At 28.2% G+C, this 25,163-nt stretch overlaps 1 protein-coding gene across 5 annotated transcripts; it reads left to right on the forward strand.

Moving 5' to 3' along the window:
• The first annotated feature begins 726 nt into the window (after positions 1 to 726).
• Positions 727 to 23,455, forward strand: LOC105837534 (lipase 3). 5 transcript variants are annotated; one of them, XM_036291086.1, is made up of 8 exons: positions 727 to 1,171; positions 3,478 to 3,676; positions 5,269 to 5,383; positions 8,847 to 9,093; positions 9,179 to 9,337; positions 9,856 to 9,940; positions 22,288 to 22,448; positions 23,033 to 23,455. In XM_036291086.1, exons 1-8 carry the CDS (start codon positions 1,097 to 1,099, stop codon positions 23,186 to 23,188), a joined length of 1,197 nt encoding a protein of 398 aa, XP_036146979.1. In that variant the 5' UTR covers positions 727 to 1,096; the 3' UTR covers positions 23,189 to 23,455. The 5 variants fall into 5 exon arrangements, with proteins under 5 accessions (XP_036146979.1, XP_036146977.1, XP_036146980.1 ...); XM_036291084.1 differs by having other exon boundaries at positions 738 to 1,270; XM_036291085.1 differs by lacking the exons at positions 22,288 to 22,448; positions 23,033 to 23,455 and adding exons at positions 10,418 to 10,575; positions 11,112 to 11,339 and having other exon boundaries at positions 772 to 1,270.
• Positions 23,456 to 25,163: the final 1,708 nt, after the last annotated feature.

Raw genomic sequence — 25,163 nt, forward strand, 5'->3', positions numbered from 1 at the left:
TATTTTTTTCAAAATAATACAAATTTGTTCAAAAAAGTGAAGAAAGTTTAAAAATGGATCTTTTAGAAATAAAATAAGCTTAAAAAACTTATACATTTTAATATCAATCAGCTGCACTATTCCACAGAATAATGCAGTAATTAAAATTTTTTTATTCTTTAAAATAAACTTTAATTCGTTCATCACATTCGCCATTTTATGTAAAAAAAAGATTTTTTGTAACTCAATTTTCTTTATTATCAAGATGAGTTCAAACTTAAATTTGAGCTTTAGTTTATTTTAATACCATGATTTTTTGTTGACTTATTGATTTTGGAAAAGAAATGGTGATAAAAGTAGCTGGTCTTTTTCTGCGCGTAAGTATATTTGTTTAACAAATATATATATTTGTGCCTTAATTGCTTACTTGTTTCAAATTACTTATAAACTTTTGCTTTTATAATTTATTAATATCAAATAATTTCCAATCAGTTCAACATATCTTTGATATAGCAAATTTAATTTCGCGATTTTGAAGTTAACAAAATTACACTGTTTGCAATTTATTTTTAAATAACATTAAAAGATGACTTTTTTGCAGTTTAGTTCTTTTTTTAAATTGTCAGTTCGATAAAAGATAGCTGTGCACACATAACTAGATAAATAACGTTATTTTTGACATTAAAATGTCATCTTTGTCGACATTTTAATGATAAAATAATGACAAGTAGTGTCAGCTGCTTACATGGATATCATGTATTGTTACAATATATACTTACATGAGAATGATCTAGAAAATATTATATTAATACTAGATTAAAATAAATAAGCAATCTATTTGCATAGCGTCTATGAATCTTTTACTTCTTTTCGCTATGTCAATTAAGACTTACTACGCCGATCATTATTCTAATGAGGCTAGCGAAGCAGAAATTATGATAAATTAACAGATGACACATAGATAAGTTTGCATAAAAATCTAAACACTCTGACGTTATTTATCATACATACAAACGACATAAGCTCTGCATGTACGTATAACTACTGCGCCTTTAAGAATATAATCCTCTTTGTTCTTTCATATTTCATCGGTCTGCAACGATCTTGTCGAGCAATCATGTTACTGCCGATACTTCTCTTCTCTATTCTCTTCTCCGCGAATGCTGGATGCTTGAGTCTGACAGATGAAAAGGTAAACCAAATACCAAAATTATATCCAGAATTAAAACAAATATCAAATATTACGGATCTGTTAACACCTACTTTACCTGAGGATGCACAGCTTACCACGGTGAGTAAAACCACTTCTTTTTGAAAAGTAAAGAGACACAAAATTAACACAAAAAATTCATCTACACTGTACTCAATGTGAGGCAAAGAATATCAGACATTCATGATATATAATAGCAAATTTTACTATTTTAAAATTTTATTAGATAAATATTATTCTTTTAATTATATTGTCTGCTTAAAATGTCTACTTTCTACTTGCAAACGTGTCCTACTGCTTTTTACTATAGAAAAATACGCCGTCAATTAATTTGTCTAAATTCAATAAAATTTTGTATACAGAAATATTTTTTTAGAAGAATAATATACATAATAAAATATTAAAATTATATACCTATGTATATAGTTCTGTAACTAATTTAATAGTGTAAATAATCTCTTTATTATTTTTAGGGTTTTTAATTCAATACTAAAAATATGACTACATATTATAAAACATCGTCGTGTGTGTGTGTGTGTGTGTGTGTGTGTGTGTGTGTGTGTGTGTGTACGCGCGCTTGTATATATATATTTATTTAAAAATTTTTATCACATTTTTATTGAAAATTTTGTATACTAAATAATTAAGTTTTATATTAATTATATTTAACGTATTGTAATAATCTTCTCTGACTTGCCAATTAAGAAAAGTTGTCACGCTATGCATTTTATTACACACTCAAAAAAATAATATTGCAACTACAATAAAAATTGTATGTGTGACAATTAATCGAGGTAGATAAATGATTAGCAAATACTGTGATATATGTGTGTATATGTATTGCAGTTATTGTTAATTAACTAATTAATAGAATCAAAATTTATACGTAACAGCCAAAATTCTAGCAAATACACTGGCGAAAAAAAAACGAGACAAAAGTTTTGACCGAATTTTTAGACAATCTTCAAAGTGATGCAACTTTGCGAAAAATCATCCAAATTATATGTACTTTTTTTTTAATTAAAGGGCAAAGACTCTACTTTGAGAATCCCTAAACAAAAGTTTGATTTGTTAAGTGTGAACTTTTTGTATCACATGAAAGCCAAACATGTTTTTTTTTTAATAAAAAAAAGTAAAAGTTTGTTATCATTTTTCACAAGTTTCTCGTTAAAATCTGGCTAATATTAATCCAGTTCTTAAAGTTCATTCTTTTCTAAGCAATTTAAAAAAAATACATGTCGATACGATGTTTTTTGTTGATTGCACATGAGTTTGAAATTTGCACTGCATTTTAGCGAATAAATACAGTATTTTTAAATATCATGAATTTTAAATATCAATATGATATTGCACATTGATTTAATTCGTGTATAACTCAATTATACAGCCGTCATCAAAGTGACCCAATGTGCACACGTGGAGAATAACAATCAGATTTTGCACATTATGTGGCTCTGAAATTCATCGATGGAAATTTGTACTTACTAATCTAAATATAATGGATAGCTGACGCACCAATTTTACTGAAGTCAACAGAAGATCACATTCATCTATATGCATAAATCCACACATACACGTAAACATACATATACACATACATAAAAAATAAAAATTCAAATTTTATTTTAAAGAATCACCCTTTTCAGGACCACATGATGTGCATAATCCAACTGTCAATCTCCACGTGGTACACATCGGGTCGCTTTGATGACGGCGGTATGATTGAGTTAAACACGAACAAAATCGATGTGCAATATCATATTGATACTCAAAATTTATGATATTCGAAAAATACCGTATTTATTCGCTAAAATACCCTAAAATACAGTGCAAATTTCAAACTCATGTGCAATCAACAAAAAGCATCATATTTTCTTTCAAATTGCTTAGAAAAGAATGAACTTTAAAAATCTGGATTAATATTAACAAGATTTTAACGAGAAACTTGTGAAAAATGATAACAAACTTTTACTTTTTTCAATTAAAAAAAAACATGTTTGGTTTTTATGTGGTACAAAAGGTTCGCACTTAACAAATCAAACTTTCGCCTAGAGATTCTCAAAGTAGAGTCTTTGCCCTTTAATTTAAAAAAAAGTACATGTAATTTGGATGATTTTTCGCAAAGTTGCATCACTTTGAAGATTGCTTAAAAATTAGGTCAAAAATTTTGTCTTGTTTTTTTTGCGCCAGTGTATAAGAATTAGTGATACATTTAGATGTAACATCAAGAAATCTGTCTACATCAATGAAATATTTTTTGAGGTGCATTATTTATATTATTATTACAGATGGAACTGATAAGTAAATATGGTTATAATGGTGAGCTGCATAGAGTAACCACTTCAGACGGCTACATTTTGGAATTACATCGAATAACAGGACGAGCTAATTCTACCGATTTAAATATACAAAAACCTATTGCGTTTGTGATGCATGGTATTTTGTGTGATTCAGCGTCTTGGGTTATTACCCGTGAGAAAAGTTTAGGTAAAAAAAATTCGTAATATACATTTAAAGTGTTAAAGTACTTTATAGTAAAAAATATTTTATATTTATGTTAAAACCGATCCTTGTTAAAGTTTTGAGTTAAAAATTTTTGAAAAAATTAATTTTTTTAAAAATCACTCGAGAATGGCGTACCGTTGTAAGGATTAGTGTAATATAATTATATTATTTGAACACTTTAAATCTCCATGATTTGAATATCCATAAATTGTGTTATTTTAATATAAAAAAATGTTGAATCCTAATTTAACACAAAGTTTTTAAATAACATACATATTATAATTAAAAATATAATTTACAAGTAAAATAAATAAATAAAATAAGAAGAATATTGTTCCAAAACATACATTTAAAAATTAATGAATAAAAAGTATGTGTCAACATATTATATATATTAATTTTACTAAAAAAATGTTTCCACACTTGGTTTCCAAATTGTGTAAAGTGTCACATATTTTTTACATGATATTTATGTTACTTTCTGACATATTCGTCTTGTTAAATTAACATAAAAATTTGAATAGATTGTTTGAAACATGACATATGTTAATTAAAATTAACACAAATGCTTCAACTGTGTTCAGCTTTCAAATAATAAAAAAATTACTGTTTAAACTTTGTTCGACCATTTATATTTAAACATAAAATTGGTTTCATAAATAAAGAGTCAAAAAGAATTTAATTTCTGATTCCAATCATGCAACAAACATAAATTAATAACATTGCCCAAACAGGAAAACGTGCAGTAAAATTTGTGTAATAACCAATACAAGAGCTAATTTATTTTTTAACATAATTTTTTAATATAATATTGCAATAATTACACAAATAAACTTAAAATTTATTTATTATACAATGTCGTAATAATTATGCAAAGTAATTTCACAACTTTTTCAATACAATTTACAATTAATAATTACAAAATTCGTTTTCAGCAAAATATATGCGTTTTGTAGAATTACTTTGTAACAATTATTGCGAAATTGAAGTAAATAGAAGAATGTAATAATTGTACATTTATTGTAACATTCTTTTATCTAAACCCGTGAAAAAAAATGTTATATAGATTTAATATAGATTAATATAAATTTTATTAAAATTAAATAAGATACTAATAAGATTTTAATAAGAACTCGGTTTTTAATTAAAACTTTATAAATATTTAATTTTGATTATATACAGATCTATATTAAGTATTATATAGTCTTATTAAAGTCTTATAAATTCTTATAAAGTTATATTAAAATCTTATTATTAGTATATATCTTATTTATAATTTTAATAAAATTTATATTAAATCTATATTAAATCCATATAAAATTTTTTTCACGAGAATGTGTGTACGTAAACTTATTTGCACTTTAAATAAAATCAGATAAAATATTAAATCTTAAAATAAAGTATTGATATATTTTTTACATCTTTATTTATATTTAATTAATTATATGAAAATCATTCTTACGTTATTTTAGAATTCAAATTCTAATTTTTATATAATATTCAAACTTCATACTAATTCAGAAAAAAAAATTTTTCTTTATTATGTATTGTATATTCTAATATTGTTATTTTAGCATTTATTCTGGCGGATGAGGGATACGATGTATGGCTTGGTAATGCACGTGGCAATCCGTATGCTCATACTCATACAAATCCCAATATCACTAAAAGTGAATATTGGAACTTCAGGTGAGATATCTATACATGTGCATATGTATAGTATAAGTGCATGCCGAAATAGAAAAAAGACACGAAATGATTACGATAATCACGCAAAGCATAGATAAACAGTTAAAGTTAAAACTGAAATCAGTGCACAAGTAAAATGCGTGAAAAAACAACGTACACTAATTGTCATTGATAGGAATAAAAAACATTTTGTGAGAATTATCGTCATTTTTAACCTCCGATTTACAAATTACAAATATAGAGTGATTTGTAATAGTAATTACTATCAAATAATAAACCAAAATATATAATATTTACTGAAAAATTCGATAAATTTGTAATATAACGCTCTCTAATTTTCTTCTAACTTTGTAAATTTTGTATATTTTTATATACATAAAATTTTTTAATTATAAGTACATCTTTTAAAAATTTGTGGCCAGGTATTATAAAGTTTTTTTTTTATATTTCGAAATTATTTATAACAAATTTGATTGGACGCATTAGTGCATACTGAGAGAGGGGATAAAGATGGAGGAAAGAGAAGACAGGTAGAATTGTGGGTCCCGGAATTTTTTGGAATAATGTTGGTGTGAAGATGGTGGAGTAAAGGAGAAAGTGCCTGGAAAGGAGGTGGACGGTAAGAGGAAGACCGGACATTGGAAGGAAGGAAGAGGAGAAAGTTTGAGAGTCGGAAAAGGGTGAAAGAAAAATGGGAGCAGTGAAGGAGGAAGAATAGTGAGAAGAGAATGACAGAAGAAACGGGAATTTAGCGCACAGGGGCGCTAAATTAAACCTTCAGCACACGATACAATTTTTCCGTGCTAGCACGCATACAAGGCATCTTACGATTAGGTTACGATTGGTAATATAATTCGAGCCAATCAGGACACGTAATAAGATGTCTCGTATGCGATCTGGCATGGAGGGGTCGTGTGCCGAAAGCTTTAGAACGCGCATAGGAGAGAGAAGCAAGATGGGGATGCTGATTAGCCGAATGGAGCGCAGTGATTGGAAGAGACGTGAAACATGGAAGAACCGGGAGAGGGCAACAGTAGAAAATGAGAGAGAACGGACCGCATTGATTGGAGGAGGGAGTGATACATGGAAACAGATCGAGATATCGAGATCTATGAGGTGAATCAAACACGAGAAAAGAGGTTAGAACAGAAAGAGAAAAGGCGAGTGAGATTGTAATGAAGAGTAGAGGCAAAGCAGAAGACAGTAAAAAAATCGAGATGGAAGAAGTGGAGGAGCTAAGAAGAGAGGTAAAGGAGATAAGGAGAGATGTAGAGGAGATGGTAAAAATATTAAAAGAACTGTGTACGGAAGTAAAGGGTCGGAGAGAAAGAGATGTGTGGACGAGCACAGAGGAGTTGAAAAGAACGGAAAGGGAAGAAGAGTGTGGAAAATTGAGAGGAGTGAAAGCTGCGGACGTGATTAATATAGAGAAGGGTATTAGAGGAAGGAGTGATCCAGAGAAGGAGAGGGAAAAGGTTATGGACGGAAGAAGAGTAAAGGGTGAGGAGAGGAGGCGAGACGAAGATTTGAGACTGAGGGGTGAAATGAAGGAAAGAATGCAGAGGCGAGGAAGTCAAGAAACTATGATGGATATAGCAGAGAGCAGGAGAGACGAGAGGTGGAGGCTGACGAGCGTCGAAGAGAGAGAACAAGAGAAGAGGGAGAGAAAGAGAGAGAGTGAGGAGATGGAGGTCAATAACAGGGAGAGAGAGGAGAAGAGGCAAGATGTGAGCCTGAGATGGGAGGATGACGCAAGGGAAAAGAACGCAAAGGGAAGAAGACATGGAATTATGGTGGAAGCAGTGGAGAAGAGATTAGAAGAGAGGAGGAAGATGCTAAGTGAGGGTAAAGGAAAGAGGGAGGAGAAGAGGGGAGGAGTGAGTAAGGAGGAGGGGCAGGAAGATAGGGTACGAGAGAGAGAGAGAGGAAGTGAGAAGGTGGAAGATCAAGAATAAGGTTAGTACGAGGACTTGCAAGAAGAAGAAACGGAAAGCGAGAAGAGTTCGAGAAGAAAGAAAGATGAGGATGGAGAGCAATGGCGGCGCAGGAGAATAGGCGAGAAGGAATATGAGGATTGGAGGGCTAAGCTGAGGATGAATGGAGAGAGGATGAAGCTAGAGGGGAAAATATGGAGATGGATGGAAAAGACGGAAGAGGCAAGGAAGAAGAAGAGGGAAAGGAGTATAATCTGGAGAGGAGTTGAAGGAGAAGACCAGGAAGCGAGAAGGAATTGCATAAGGGGGATTATGGAGAGTGAATTGGGAAGAGGGGTAGAGGAAAGAAGAGGAGAGGCGGGGAGATGGGTAATAATTATGGAATTGGAAGATTTGGATGATAGAGAGAAATTACTAGCGAGGAGATGGGAGATAAAAAGAAGATGGGGGATAGGGATGGATGAGGACTTATCAATGCAGGAGAGGAGGATGAGATGGAGAATAGTTGAGGTGGCGAGGAGGGAGAAAGCGAAGGGGAGAAAGGTGGAATTTAATAATAGAGAGATATGGGTGGAGGGGAGGAGATGGGAATGGGAGGAAGAAAGGAAAAGGTGGATGGAGGAGATGAGTTTAGATGAGGAGGGGAAGTAAGGGAGGGAAAGGAAAGAGGGTCAGGGGCTGGGAGAGACTTAGAGGGGAAATGAAAGGAAGGAGGGTACGATTTTCAAGATCGCACAATGGCTAGGGCGCGTAAGGCAGAAATTACATATAAAACATATTTGTATGTTCTGATGAAGAGACTGTAAACCCCGAGAGGTAAATAAAGATTTAATTTTAAATTCATTAGTGCGTACTGGTGCATAAAAGTAGTCGTAAATGTACCAAACAAGAGATAATATGTGATATATTATTTTCATACTTAGATTGATACAAGGTTAATAATTTTTTTATTGCCAAATAGGAATTTATTTTTTCTTAATAATAAAGTTTTTTGAATGATAATTATATAAATTTTTAAAAAACCGTTATGTATAATATTTTACACTTTAAGATTTTTTTAGAAACTTATCACACTTAATAAAAGAAATGTAGTGCTAAAATGTTTTCATTAGAATGTCGTGAAATATTTTAACAGATTATTATTTCTTGCGTTTTCCTAACAAATAAATAAGAAGACGATAATCAAAGAAAAATCTTGAATTTAAATTTATCTTAAAAAATTTGTTTAATTAATAAAGTTATTTTATCAAGAAAAAAATTTAATCGATTATCTTGAATTATTCGATTACAGCAAACACTCAAGAAATGCTGAACAGATTACGAAAAAAATCAGTATCCCTATCTTTATATATAAATATAACAAATAAAAAATGGAAAACCCGTTGTATATAATCTATATAAGGCATGTTGACGAGATTCTACTCTAATAATGATAATTAAAATATTATAAGATTAATGTTTCTTGATCTTTGCCCCATTTCCAATTAAATGCGGTAAGCGTTTATAAACATTTCTATTACATATTATAGTTGGCATGAAATCGGCACGCGTGATCTTCCAGCAATGATAGATTATGTTGTGAAAACTACTGGTCGTAGAAAAATGTTCTATCTAGGACACAGCCAAGGTACCACCTCCTTTTTCGTCATGGCTACAGAACGACCTGAATATCAGGAATATATCGAGGAAATGTACGCTATGGCTCCGATCGCTTACTGTGGTAGGCTAAAGAGTCCCTTTTTGCAATTGCTGTCACAGTGCATTGCTAACAATGACGTACGTAGCTCATAGATTAAAAAAAAAGACTTTTATTGATTCCAAATATTTCTTCTGTATCTAACAATTTAAATATGCATTGTAGCTTGCCTTCAAATTACTTGGTTATAATGACATAAATCCTAACAGTGACTTCATAAAAGCATTTGAAGAATTGATATGCGCGAAAAACGCTATTACTCAGCCTGTATGCTCAAATTTGGTATTTCTAGTGGCTGGATTCGACCCTGAACAACTTGATCCGGTACTACTTTTTCATACTAGCATATTTATTTATGGGCATATCTTTTTTTTCAACCTTTATATTTTCTAAATAACATCATATTTCAAACTCGAATATTTTTTAAATTATTCTAAGTATGATAATCAAATTTATATATTATATTTATTAGAGTTATATTTATACTAAATATATGTGCAGTATAAATATATATCTATATATAATAAGAAAGACAGTATGTTACTTTATCAAACAATAGATTTTTATATTACAATATTTTCATTACTACGTACTTCTTATTATGTTACGTTTATATTAGTATTAATCGAAATTACATCGTTTAGCAACTTTAAGCATTAATTGGGAGGTAATGCTTAATTCTAATAAAATATTTATTTAATAATAATTACAATTATATTATTATATTAACTAATGTATATTTTATTAATAATATTATTATTTATATATTATTCTTAGTAATATTATATTAATTATTGTCAGTTCTTACACATATTTATATTACACGTATTATCATCTCCTAGAGTGTTATACCGGTAGCCTTAGGACATGTTCCTGCTGATACAGCCACAAAGCAATTCGTTCATTACGCTCAACTCATCAAGTCTGGTAAATCTTCACTTATATTAATAATAAATTCGCGACAGATACGTAATGCACTATTGTAATTTTATATTTGCAAAGCCATAAAAAAACTATAAAGCTCTAATATAAAAATACCTATAAAAGTACAAAAAGTATAAATATGAGTATTTCGATCGATAAAATATATAACATATATTGTGCAACATATGGTAATAGTTTTTTTATTAATCTGTTTTTATTATTTTTTTATCGTTAATATTTTTATATAGAGTTTTTAGTATATGTATAAAGAATATTAAGTATACTAATACTGAATAATGCAACTAATTAAACTTGTTATATAAATATATAATTTCGTTAAGACTCTATAAAGAACGCACCACACACACACACACATACATACATACACACACACACACACACACAAAACTAATCATAATATTTATAATTCTCAGATTCCGTAAACATTTTCAATGATAATGAGTGCAAATTTGTCAACAGGAAAGTTTTTCTTTCCGGGAAAGTTTCAACAATATGATCATGGACTTAAAAATCTGAAAATATATGGTTCATTACATCCACCAAAGTATGATTTGAGCAAAATCAAAACATCAGTCCATTTATACTACAGTCAAAACGATTGGTTAGCAAATGTTAAGGTTCGTATTTCTCTACATTTCTTTAGTAACTTATTTATCTTAAATATCTTTAATGTTAATCAAGATAATTAGAGTACTTTTTTATTTTTCGTGTTAATGACGGTTTCCAGTTTTTGACTAGCGTTTTGCAAATTTTCCTGTGTCTAAAATTGCTGAAGAACTAGCTCTGCTATCCATATTTTTAAACTTTTGAAAAAAATTGTTTAAATTTTGCCAGTAATCTACTATAAGCTAATTTCGTTATTGCCCTTTAATTATTACTAATACAGGTTTCTATTTATTCTTTAAAAAAATTATTTTAAGTCTGATTTTCCTGTCTGGAAATTTATTCAAAAGTCGGAGTCTTTGTCTAAGAACCAAAAAGCTAACAATTATAATTCTAATGTTAAAGTGTAGCATTAAAATATTTTTGTTTATGCTGAACTGTAAAGTTACCTGTTAGAAAAATTTAAATTTTTAACCTCAGCAATAAACCGTAAATAACATTGTATTTTGTTAATGCAAATACAATTTTTATTTGTTATATTTTTTTGTAGGATGTGGGGAAGTTGTATAGCGAGCTAAGCAATCCCTCCGGTAAAACTTTAATAGCAGACAAAAAATTTAATCACGTGGACTATCTATGGGGTAAAGATGTGAAAACTCTTGTGTACGATCTCATACTCGGTGAAATGAAGAAAAAATTGTAATGAAATGCCAGCATCTATTCCTACGGAGATTAATCTGTATTATGGAATTTGATTAAAGACTTGCTTTTCTCATCAGATGGAATATTTTAATCAATATTTACATCTATATTCGATATGTACTGATTTGAGTTATTAATTATAGTTAAGTAGTATAGAGAGGAGAGTTCTGAGCCATGGGGCTCCGAGCGGGGTGCGGGGCGCGGGGAGTATTTGTAGGCGCTGCGGGGGTATGACGTCACGCGGGGAGGGGTAAGGGTCAGGATGATATCATCCAGACCTTTTAAAAAAATTCCGATTTTATGGGGAAAAACTATTCTTGTGAGATAACAATAGATTAACCGTTACAGATATCAGCCTTCTACCCATAATTTATGGATTTTAAAAAAATAACAAATATAATCTATTGTTATCTCACAAGAATAGTTTTTCCCCATAAAATCGGAATTTTTTTAAAAGGTCTGGATGATATCATCCTGACCCTTACCCCTCCCCGCGTGACGTCATACCCCCGCAGCGCCTACAAATACTCCCCGCGCCCCGCACCCCGCTCGGAGCCCCATGGCTCAGAACTCCCCACACAGAACAAAATATCTAATAGATATCTAATAAATATCTACATATCTATATAATGTCCATATCTATTATGGATAACTAGTAGACATCTAATAGATGTCTTAAATATCTATATCTTCTGAATAACTAGCAGGGATATCTAATGGATATGCACACATTATCTACATATCTATGTCCACCAAACAGCTATCCATTAGATATCCATGCATTGTCCACATATCCACGTCCACCAAATAGCTACCAAGGATATCTATTAGATATTCACGCGTTGTCCACATATCCACGTCCACTAAATAGCTACCAAGGATATCTGTTAGATATCCACGCGTTGTCCACATATCCACGTCCACCAAATAGCTACCAAGGATATCTATTAGATATCCACGCGTTGTCCACATATCCACGTCCACTAAACAGCTACTAAAGATATCCATTAGATATTCGGTCGCCGCGCACTCGCCAGCCGAGTAGTGCGCGGCGTCGCCGATAGAGCGGCGTGCAACTCGGAAGTAAGATGCAACAATCACGCTATATAAGGATCACTCGCAGTGCAAGAAACAAGTCTAAAATTAGACTTCCCCAGCGATGAGAGTGTTTCTGTGGTAACTACAGGACCTCTCAGAGCATGTTTGACGGGCCTTCACCCACTTTTGATGATTTTTTATGACATCCTCCCACACATAACGTAATATGTATTACATATCTAATGGATATCCTTGACAGATATTAGGGATATCCATGAATATATAGAAAATATCCATTAGACATGCTATAAATATCCAAATGTCCGCAATATAAGATCTAGTAAATATCCATAGGATATATAAATCAATATCCAATCGACATCCATAGCAGTATCTAGTGGATATTTATGTAGATATCCACTGGATATTCTATAGATGTCGACTGGATATCGATCTACATATTCTATGGATATTTATTAGATTGCATATTGCGGACATCTGGATATTTATAGCATGTCTAATGGATATTTCCTATATATTCATAGATATCCCCAATATCTGTCGAGGATATCCATTAGATATGTAATACATATTATGTTCTGTGTGGGTCTCCTCTCTATACTACTTAGTTACATATATTGTTATTGTGTATGGGTTCGTTTTTGTAAAATATTTTGTTTATTTAAAACGCGATATGTATATTTTGCATTTTGCACTCATTCTTATACAGTCTAATAAAAGCGTGCACAGCTTAACTTGTAGAAAAATATTATATATTTTATAAAATTTTTATTTAAAGTACATTAATTTATTTGTTTTAGCTTGTTTTATTTTATTTTGTCAAGACGTAAAACGTTTATATTAATAATAATAATAATGTATCCAGTCATCTTCTGTAAAAAATCACCATATGTAAAAAAATAAATATACTCCAACAATATCTGCATCTCTTATAATTGACTGATAATTTTGAAGCATATTATGCACTAAGTTTTCGACGTATTCTTGTGGCAAAGACTTCCTGTGCGGAAGTCTCGAGTCTTGAATCTCCTGACTCCTGACATAATTATTTTAAAACAAAGCACCGTCCTTTCATTCCGATGTTTATATTTAATGTACGCCCAAACATTCTCATTAGAACTAGCATCGAGTAACTGTCAAGTCAATTCAAATAATTAATGGAAATTTAGAATTGCTGTTTCTATATTGTATAAAATTTGCTGCAATATTTTGGATTGTTATCCCTCTGTAAAATCGAATCTTCATTCTTTTGCTAAACCAATTTTTGGCAAATAATACCAAAGCTTTTTAATATATTTCTAAGGGAATGTTGGAGTAACAGTCAAACTAGAATAGGATCAAGCATACAATCATTGGAGCACATCATTAATAAGATTTATATGTATTTTTTTTTGTAGTTTTGGAAATTTTTCCTTTTTCAAAATTGAAGTATACGTAAATATTAATATCAATCTGTAAATTAGACTTTATAGTAAAAACAAAAAAAATTTCAAATTTACAAAAAAAAATACATACAAATTACAAGTTACAGTTATTGCTTATCGGTGAAACAAATAAAACTGTTTCCAGCATTCCCATTCTTTTGGCAATTAAAATATCAGTAAACAAGTACAGTGTCCAAAATTCTTGTTGTGAAAAACAGCTTCAAATATGCATCTTTATTATATACTTAACGGTCCAATGTACAAGTTTATTGGTGGAGGTAATTAAACTCCGATAAGGTAATCAAGTTGTATTACAATCCGTGCTCAAAAATACTTTATCAGTAAAAATAACGTTACTCCAATCTTAAGTAATATATAATCTTAAGTAATATAACCAATTAAGAATCACTTTTTCTGATAGTTTTCATTCAATAATGGCTTCTTTACTGACTGTGGTCAGTCATTTTACATAATAAACAAGGAATTAAATAACATTGCTTTCTTATAATATTTTCACACAAAGTAGTTAAACTTTTTTCTTCTAAACAAAGTGATATAGTTTCTTGTCGCCAGTAAAATTTAAAAATAAAAAAAATAATATTGTCGACTAAACGTACTGGCCAGATTTATTAATTGATGCTAATTACAGTACATTTTGACCTTAATTTTAAATCCTTTTCCAGTGTATAATTATAAGTAACGCCGATTTTTTATACACAATATTGAAGCAATGCAAATACATCATGGTCAAAAATATAAAACGTGAAATAGCAGGAGAAACATAGTGACACGTGTATGCGCTGACTTTGTAATTATGTAAGTCCAATGACAGTTGTGTGCACAGTTATAATTATACTTACCTCAATTTTCAATTCATTTTAATGTTAACATGTGCTAAGTAATTTGAAATGCATTGGTTCAATATTGTGTATAGAACATCGTTGTTATTAATTGTACACTAGAAAAGGAACTAGAACTAAGGTCGAAACGTTTTGTAATTAACATCAATTAATAAATCTAGCCAGTCTAGTAGACAATATAATATATTATTCTTTTCCCTTTTTTTTTAAATTATACTTATCTTTATCGCAGTGACAGTCCTAGATTTTTTAAAAACAAGTTTACTATATTTTTGTTTCTTACAATTTTTTTGCAGACTTCCAGCAAATCATCGTTCATGTATCTTTAAATCGATGCAACCATTTTAACAAAAGATTTTGATTTTTCCATGCTAATGACTACTTGCTAATAATATTTTTGGCTCCTTTGGATGTAAGCAGAGAAAAACAACTTCATAACGCGATGCGTAGGGAAGAGATGCCTTTTATCAAAATAAGGTAAAATATTCGAATATAGCTTTTATCAACTGCGAGTTGTATCATCACGTTCTTATTAGACTTACTGTAAAAATTCATTAGATGCGCAACTCTTACGCTACAATCACTACATATTTATGTAAAATTTTAATTAAATAATTATATAATTTTTTATTATGATTATATATAAAAACTTTGTCTTAAAAGATAGTAAAATGTTTAAAAACTAAATTTAAAATAAAATAAACTTAAAAAATAGGCAATTGCACCAACTATAAATTATGCAATAATCAGAAAACTTTCTCATTTCTTAAAATAAAACTTTCTTTACTATTTTGTAAAAGATTGTTAGAATTCAATTTTAAGCTTAAATTTCAGTTTTTATTTCTCTCAATATGATAATTTTTATTTAAGATTAAATTCTAGTAAGTTATTAATTTTCATGGATGTTAAATTATATAATATATATGTTGAAAGAGAGATGACCCATCTTTTTTGTGGATGAATATATTCAAATAATAAACATGAATATTCATGTTTTATTTATTTCAGATTACTTATAAATTTTCATCTTGATAATTTATTAATATTAATATTATACTGTAATTAATAATTAATAATAAAACTATGCTTTATAATTTATTAATATAATCTATTAATCTTAATATTAATACTCGGATTCTTTATAATTTTGATATAGCTTTAATGTGGCAAATTTTATTTGACAGTTTTGAGATGAAGAATTACAAATAATTTAATTATTTACGATTTACTTTCAAGTAACATTAAAAAAGAATTTTTTCGGTGTTCAGTTTTTTCTTTAGTTAGTCTGTTAGTCTGATGAAAAATAAATGTACGCACATGACTAGATAGATGACGTTATTTGTTATCATTTTGACGTCAAAATGGCATCTTTGACGACATTGTAATGCCAACGTAATGTCAGCTGGTTACCTGGTTATTATGCATGCTCCTATATGTGAGTAGTCTACAAAATATTATATCATTTCAAGAGTAAATAGCCGATTCACTTGCACGACAATAAAGTCTATGGATCTCTTACTTTTTTCGTTATGCTAATTACGGCTTACCGCGCCGGTCATTATTCACTAGTGAAGCAGAAATTATGATAAATTAACAGATGGCACGTGGATGAGGTTGCATAAAGCCCAAGATACTCTGACGTTATTTATCATACATAAACGACATAAGCTCTGTATATATAACCTGCGCTTTTAAGAAAATAGTCTCTTTTTTCTTTTCTATTTCATTGGTCTGCAACAATCTCGTCAAACAATTATGTTGCTGCCAACATTTTTCATCTCTATCTTGGCATACACGAACGCTGGATGGTACGATAGGATAATAAATATAATCCCAAAATTAAATCCATTAGAGCGGATACCAGATTTGTCAGGTGTGTTAACACCTACGTTTCCTGAAGACGCACATCTTACCACGGTAAGTAAAACCACATCTTCCTCAAAAGTAAATTTAAGAAATAAACTACAAATTATATAAAAATAGTTTTTTTATTTGACTACAAACGATCAAAGTACACGCACCAATATTCTGTAGTTCCAGCAATAATAAGATGAAAGCAATCAATCATTAGAAACAACAAGTTCTCATCTAGAATTCACATATGTCTCAGAAATATGACGAATGTATTTCTCGCCGATAATTTGACGTAATAACAAGAAAACTCCACTATTCTATTAATTTTTTAAATATTTTAATATCAAAATAAAAGATTAAATAGTTTATTGTTAATTAAATTGATAAAAATTAAGTATAGTAAAAACCAGTTTTGCCAAAGATTTAATGCAAAAATATTTAATAAAATGACAGTAAATTATATATCTTATTATATTGTTGTTCGATTGGCCCTTTTATATATTTAATCATACCAGTATAAAAGTAATTTTCATTATGTTCAAAACGCGTATTTTTTAAATAATTCTTAAGTATTTGTTTAACAATTAAATTGATATAATAAAAGATTTAATATTAATATAAAAAATATATAATAAATATATGAAATATGTAAATAAAATATTCTATTTATTTTTTTATTCTGTACAAGATGTTTCAAAATATATATACAACATGTGTACAAAATTAGAAATGAAAATTCAAGACATAAAATTAACACAGAAAGTTCATCATATACAATATACATTATAAATCAGTTTTCAGTTAACTTAACAAAACACATAACTGTATTAATATTATAATAGGTGAAAAATGCTAAATATGTACTTCTAACTTTTTATAAAAGTAACAAATTTTATTAAGTGCATATTATTATATTTTCTTAATTACACTATTTGTTTAAAATATTTGTAAAAATGTATTTTGTACTATAAAATGCTGTCAATTAATTTGTTAAAGTTTAATAAAATTTTAAATAAAATACTTTAAAAATTAATATTTACCTAATACAATTTAAAATAATGATTCATTAAACTCATTATTTATTGAATATAAAACAATTTATTGAATAAATATAAAAATAATAACGAAGTAAAGTAACGCTAAAAGTAACGGCCGATAATTCGTTACCGTTACTGCAAAAATGTAACGTTACCAAAAAAAGTAATAGTAACGATAACGACGTAACAAGTAACGCGTTACTTCCCAACCTTAAATATTTTATGTTGCATATAAAAGACTATTATATATAGTGCATTAAATACCATTATATTTATATGTATATAATAATATATATATAATATCTAATGCAATATATGGTCTTCTATTCTTACTAATAAAAAAAACCTATCTGTTGCGTTTTATTATAATTATTGTATAGTTTTGTATACATTGTACAGATGGAACTAATAAACAAATACGGCTTCAATGGTGAGCTGCATAGAGCGATTACTTCCGATGGCTATATTTTAGAACTACATCGGATAACGGGACCAGCAAATTCTACTAATTCAAATGTACAAAAACCTATTGCGTTTGTTATGCACGGTCTTTTTTGTGACTCAGCAGGTTGGGTTATTTCTGGCCGTGAGAAAAGTTTAGGTAAGAATGCAAGATATAAAATGTTAAAATACTTAGAACACATTTGTGTTCTTCTACACTGAAAAAAAAAAGTAATATATTCAATAAGATATGTTATTGCGGGCTGCCAATTAAAAATATACTCAATACAATAATATATGCTATTGCAGTATCAACATTGTACTTGCATTAATAGCAAATATTATTGTATTGAGTATTTTATGTAGTTGGCAGCCCGCAATCACATATGTTATTGGCTGTATTACATTTTTTTTTCTGTGTACTACCTTTATAAAAATGTAATACTAGACAGTATTAAATTGGCCAGTAATTACTTATTTTTAGTATTAAATACATATATTAACAATAATGCTTTCAATACTAAAAATAAGTATTAATTTATAATCCAGTATTACATTATTATAAAAGTAGAACACATTTACTGTGGACTGAATTATTAATATAAAAAATTCTCGATAAAAACTGATTTAATGCAATAAGGTTAAACTATAACGTGGATTTCACATGCTGTCAGCTAATGCTGAAATTCATTTTTTATATACTACTATTATGATTTATAACAAAATTAAATTTAATTGTTATGAAAAATCCACGCAGTCCGGGAAATATTTGAATTTTTTATCTCAGCATTCACTCTTTCAGAAAAAAGATATTATTATGGGCATGGTCGATAGAATCTTTCACCTTTCACATCCCGAATTCCACCAGAAAAATTTTAATTTAATTGTTGACATTTTATTAAACAACAATTCCTCATTAGATTTTATTTTTGAAACAATGATTTTCAAAACTAAAATTCTTTCCACGCACTTTGAAGTTCAATCCGTTGAGAGTGACTTAAAAGACAAATCAAAACGCATCCAAATTCAAGAAATTAATTTGTATAAGTTATTGTTTTAATGCGGCAATTGCTAAAAAATTTATAACACAATAAATAATAATTGTGCATAATAAACTGCTGATAAATTCCATTTTTGTTTAATATTGTTTTTCAATTTTATGAATCTTACTTTTAATTCTTGTTAATGTATTATATAATCTAAATATTTTATGTTCAACTAATTGTACAAAAATCACTCATAGGCTATTTTAAGATTAAAATTCAATTTTTTATATTATGTATATTTAAACAAATTTAAAAAAAAAGCATTTTTCTTTATCATTGTATTCCAATGTTGTTATTTTAGGGTTTGTTCTGGCGGATGCAGGATATGATGTATGGCTTGGGAATGCTCGTGGTAATGCATATGGTCATGCTCATACAAATCCCAATATCACAAAAAACGAATTCTGGAATTTCAGGTGAGAATTGATATGTGTGCATATGTATGTGTGTACGTCGAAAAAGTGCATGTGTGGTACAAGAAGAATACGAATAATTACGATAAATACGAATAATTGCACATGACATAGTTAAAACATAAAATTTAAATTATCACAAATCATGTAAAAAAATACAACGTATATATACACATTAATGTAGAAATTAATATCTTCCATCTAATTTATAATAAGGTAAGAAAAACACAATCAGAATTAAACTCACAATCAGAATAAAACACCAAACTGAATATATAGATCAACTTGAACGCGATTAATTTATCTATACCTATATCTGTATCACTCGTTCTGGTTTTCAAAAATATTTCATAGTAATGACATAATTGTAACAGATATGTATATAATTGTAATTATTATTGTATTATAACAACATCCAGTTCTAGATAAACATAGATAACAATATAAAAATCAAGATAGTAAAATTCTTTTATAAGTATTATAGTCTTTCATGATCGCATGAGAATTAAGTTCAATGTTAACATTAAAATTTGCAGTTTTTAAACGACTAATAATTATAACAATTTAAAAATGTGTTAATAAAAAATATTTTTTATTTAAATTTAAAATTTTATTATAAATTTAAAGTAAAAACGAATAAAGTGTTAAAATATTTTTGTTCTAATTATATATGCTGTCTAGAAATTTTTTAACAGTAAATTAATTATTTTGCTAATAAATAAAAAAAAAACAATAATCAGAAAAAAATATAAAATCCGTATTTAACTTGGAAAAAATTTTTTATTAATAATATTATTTCGTTACAAAAAAAAGTAATAAACTTCACAAATATTAAAATATAACAAGTAAAAAATAAAAAGCACATTATATATAAAAGCTGCAGCTTTTATATTATATTAATTAATTATATATTTTATATATTATAATACATATATTATTTAATTATATTTATTTAAAAATATTATTTCTTTCTGTATATAATAATAATTAAATAATATAGCAAAAATGCCACACAGCACAATATATCTGATATAATCAGATATTTTTGTGTTTACAATTTTAAATCAATTTTAAAATATCTTATTGTCGGATATTCGTAAAATTCAGAACATCATTGTAACTTAATATCACTTATTGTCTATTAAAGGATATCTCTGGAATATTTGCATATTTTATGATCGATATTATAGTTATTTTATTTAAATTTTATTTGCTTTATGCTTATTTTAAAATATATTTTGCAACTAATAAGATAATTTATTTAACATACCTAACATAAACTTCAGACCATCTTAAACTTAAGAATTATAGAAGAAATTCTTAAACTTAAGAAAGATAAGATTAAATATAAAAATTAAATATCACATTTGAGATAAAATTATCATGACTTTTTAGTATCTTAAAGATATCTCAGAAATATTTTTAAAATATGTTGACAATGCTATGCAACAGATATTCTAACATATAATATAAGATATCTTTAAGATATCTCTGTGATATTTTACTGTGTGGGATGATTTTTTTCAATCTTTAATACTTTGCCTTCTTTTTTAACCAAATTTAGCAAATTAGGAGTATTTTTATTACATATTATAGTTGGCACGAAATCGGCACGCGTGATCTTCCAGCGATGATAGATTATGTTGTAAAAACCACTGGTCGTAGAAAAATGTTCTACTTAGGACACAGCCAGGGTACTACCTCCTTCTTCGTCATGGCGACGGAACGACCTGAATATCAGGAGTATATCGAAGAGATGTACGCCATGGCTCCAATCGTTTACTGCGGCAGGATGAAGAGTCCCTTTTTGCAGTTGATAGCACAGTTCTCAGTTGATATCGACGTACGTAACTTCCAAATTATAAAAATTACTTCTACCAGCTCTAAATATTTCTTCTGTATTTGATAATTTGAATGTACCATTTTAGTTTTTCTGGGACTTGATTGGTTATAACGATTTCAATCCTAATAATGACTTCATAAAAGCATTCGAACAATTAGTATGTGCGAAAACAGCTATTAGCCAACCTGTGTGTTCTAATTCGATATTCTTAGTGGCTGGATTTGACGCTGAACAACTTGATCCGGTACGCCTTTTTCAAATATACTTTAAAGTTCTTTATATCACATTTAAACCTTTTTTAAATTATTCTAAACAAAATAATCAAATTTATATTACATGTATATATAAAAAAAAGAAATAACAATATTGTTATTACATTGCTCTTAACTATTTTGTCTTAAAGCTATATTAGTTAAGACAAAATTACATAATATTATATTGTAATGTCAATTTTAGGCATTAACTAAGAACAATTAATTTTAATTAAATATTTATTTGCTATATTATATTAATTTAATATCAGTTATTAAACATATATTTATATTGCTATTATCACCTAGGCTTTTCTACCGGTAGCCTTAGGACATGTTCCTGCCAGTACAGCAACAAAGCAACTCGTTCATTACGCTCAACTCATCAAATCTGGTAAACCTTTATATTAATAATAAATTCACAGATGCTCTGTTGCAATACCATAAAAACTATACATCTAAATATACACACATATTCATACATGTATAAAGATACTAAAGATACAAAAGCACATAAATTAAGCACTTCAATTAATAAGATATTCAATATATATTGTATAAAATATAATATTTTCTGCTCAAACTGTTTATATTACAAATTTATCATTAAATAATTTTGTGTAAAAATTTTAAGGTGTATAATATAAATGAATTTGCTCTCTAGCACATATATATATAAATATTATATACTATATCTATACACACGTGCATGCACGCACTCACGCACGCATATTCACATCATAATATCTACTTATACTCAAAGTCCTTACATATTTACCATAATATCTGTCAACAGGCACGTTTTTCTTTTCGGGAAAATTTAAACAATACGATCACGGAATATTAAAAAATTTGAAAGTGTATGGCTCATTAAATCCACCGACATATGATTTGAGCAAAGTCAAAACACCAACCCATTTGTATTATAGTGAAAATGATTGGTTATCAAATGTCAAGGTTCGTATACATATATCTAATATTCTAATACATACAGCAATTCACTTCTCTTGAATATTATCGATGTTTGTCAAGCCAATTAGAGTATTTTTTTAATATAATTAATAATGGTAAATAGCAGATAAGGGACATTAAAAGAATAAAAAAATTCATTAAAAAATGTATTCTATAAGATCTTGTTTTACTTGTGTGTCCCAATAATGTGATATTTCTTATCTTCATAAAAGATATATAAATTCAAATCAAATAAAAAAAAATTAAAAATAATTTAGAAGTAATAACAAATTTAATCTAAACGTTACTACTTTATTATATTCGAAAATCTAGCAATGCCAAATTTTTTTTGAAACACTTTTTCTATCCAGCTTAATTAAAAAATTTATATATATATATTTAATGTTATTAAGTTAATAGATAATGTAAAATGTGATTCATTACTTTTTAAAGAAGAATTTAAAATATATTATTACTTGTGAGTTTTCTTGGTACAGTTTTTTTATTCAATAGCATACATATATTTTTCCATTATTTTTCTTACACAAATATATGTTTTTTATTTATATTACATTTTGATTCCTCCGTAGGATGTGGAAAAATTATACAGTCAGTTGAGCAATCCTTCTGGTAAGACCTTAATAGCAAACAAGAATTTTAATCACGTGGACTACATGTGGGCTAAAGACGTGAAGAAACTTGTATATGATTTGATTCTTAATGAAATGAAGAAAAAATTAAAATAAAATACTAGCAGTTACCTATTTTTTTTATTTCTACAATGACTAATTCACTCAATTGACGAAAAATTTGCCATTTTTATCGATTGGATTATCTTGTTTCAAAATCGATGCTTGCATCCAATATAATTTGATATATATCGGTTTGATTTATCAATCTCTTGTTAATGTGTTCGCCTCGTTAAAAATTATTTTGTCAGTTTAAAACGTGATATGTATATTTTGCACTTGTACTTATTATTATAAATTTCTTACATAAATTCGCTTGTATATTATCGGTATTGTTATATTGATTATTACTATCTTATAAAAGTGGATCCTTAATGCCTAATAATAATTTTGCGTGAATTTTACAATTTCTTGTTTATGCAAATTGCGCACTGAATATTTATCGGTCTTATAACAATCCTGAACTAAAGTTGGAATATGTAATATCACAAATTAAATTGACTTTTAATAATTTTTTTTTAATAAATATTTTATGTATTCTAAGATAATTATTAGTAACAGTATTATTAAATTCTTTTATCCTTTTACTTATTTACAATGCTGTTTCTTCTTTTTCACTTTTAATCTTATCTCCCCTTCTTCTTCTTTTATTTTTTCCTCTTTTATTCGTTAAAGTTACTTTTTCTTTCTTTAACGTTGGCAATTTTTATTTAATATGTAATAAATTGTTAGCATTTTACAAAGCAAACAGATGAATAACGCTCCCTTTATTATACCATATATTTTCCTCAATGTTTATAAATTGATATAAAATAGAAACAGTATAGCATTTCGTAACTGATATGCTTCAAAGTTTTACGTCCTGGAAAGTGAATAGTAATTTTTTTAATATCTTTCTCTTCCCCTCTCCCTAGAATGTAATGGTTATTTTTGGAGAAATAAAATTGTGATAACCCATACAGCACAAAAGCTTGCAGCAACATTGCTGCAACGTTGCAACATTGCGTATTGCGATGTAATATTTCAGAGATATTGCAAAGACATTATTTTATAATATTACTTCAGCAATGATGCAGCAACATTTTAAAATATTATTAAAATAGTGAAAATAGATAAAATTAATATTCAATACAGTTTGAATAAATTAATATATTACAGTAACTTTTCAAAAATAATGTAAAAGTGATCGTTCTATATTATTTAAAATTTTTCATCTATAGAGATACATGCATTCTGGAGTAGTTTTAATTTGTGTGTAAAACTTATTATGTAGATTTGTGTATAACAGAGTACAAGGTTATTCAAAATTATTTTAAATAACTGTATTTTTTAATTTAACAAATACAGAGTGATTATAGTGACATTAACTAAACAATCATCCGATTAATTCATTCGGTTTTAAATAACTATATTTTGAATTTAACAACAGAGTGATTACGTCAACTAAAAGATAAATTTTGTAAGTTTTGTTTCTCTCATCTTATAATGTACTTATATAAGACAAAAGACAAAACTTGCAAAGTTTATCTTTTGGTTGAAGTTTCACTAATCACTCTGTATTTGTTAAATTCAAAATAGTTATTTAAAATCAGATGAATTATTTTGAATAATCTTTTTCTGAATAATATTGCATACGTATTTTACTGCAATATTGCTACAATATTACGTAACAATATTTCTAAAAGCGGACATTTTACCATTGCTGCAATCTTGCAGCAACCTTGCAGCAACATTTCACAACGTTTATGCAATATTGCAATCTTGCGTTGAAATGTTGCCACAATGTTGCTGCAATCTTTCTGTGCTGTATGGGAAATATTCTTAGAGACAAAAAAAAGTTTTAAACTTTATTTATGTTAATGATTTTAACATTTAAATTGCATGGGAGGTTTCCGATAATTCGCGGACGTGATGATATTTTTTTATTTTGTTCCCCTTGAGGGTTCCTTACTTTGAAGTTTTCGATTTAAGGCTTTCTGCCCTGAGGCCTGGGCAGCGACCAGCAACGGTGCATAGGTCGGCACAAATTTTC

Source organism: Monomorium pharaonis, chromosome 8, assembly GCF_013373865.1.
Source record: "Monomorium pharaonis isolate MP-MQ-018 chromosome 8, ASM1337386v2, whole genome shotgun sequence".
Classification (NCBI taxonomy): Eukaryota; Metazoa; Arthropoda; class Insecta; order Hymenoptera; family Formicidae; genus Monomorium; species Monomorium pharaonis.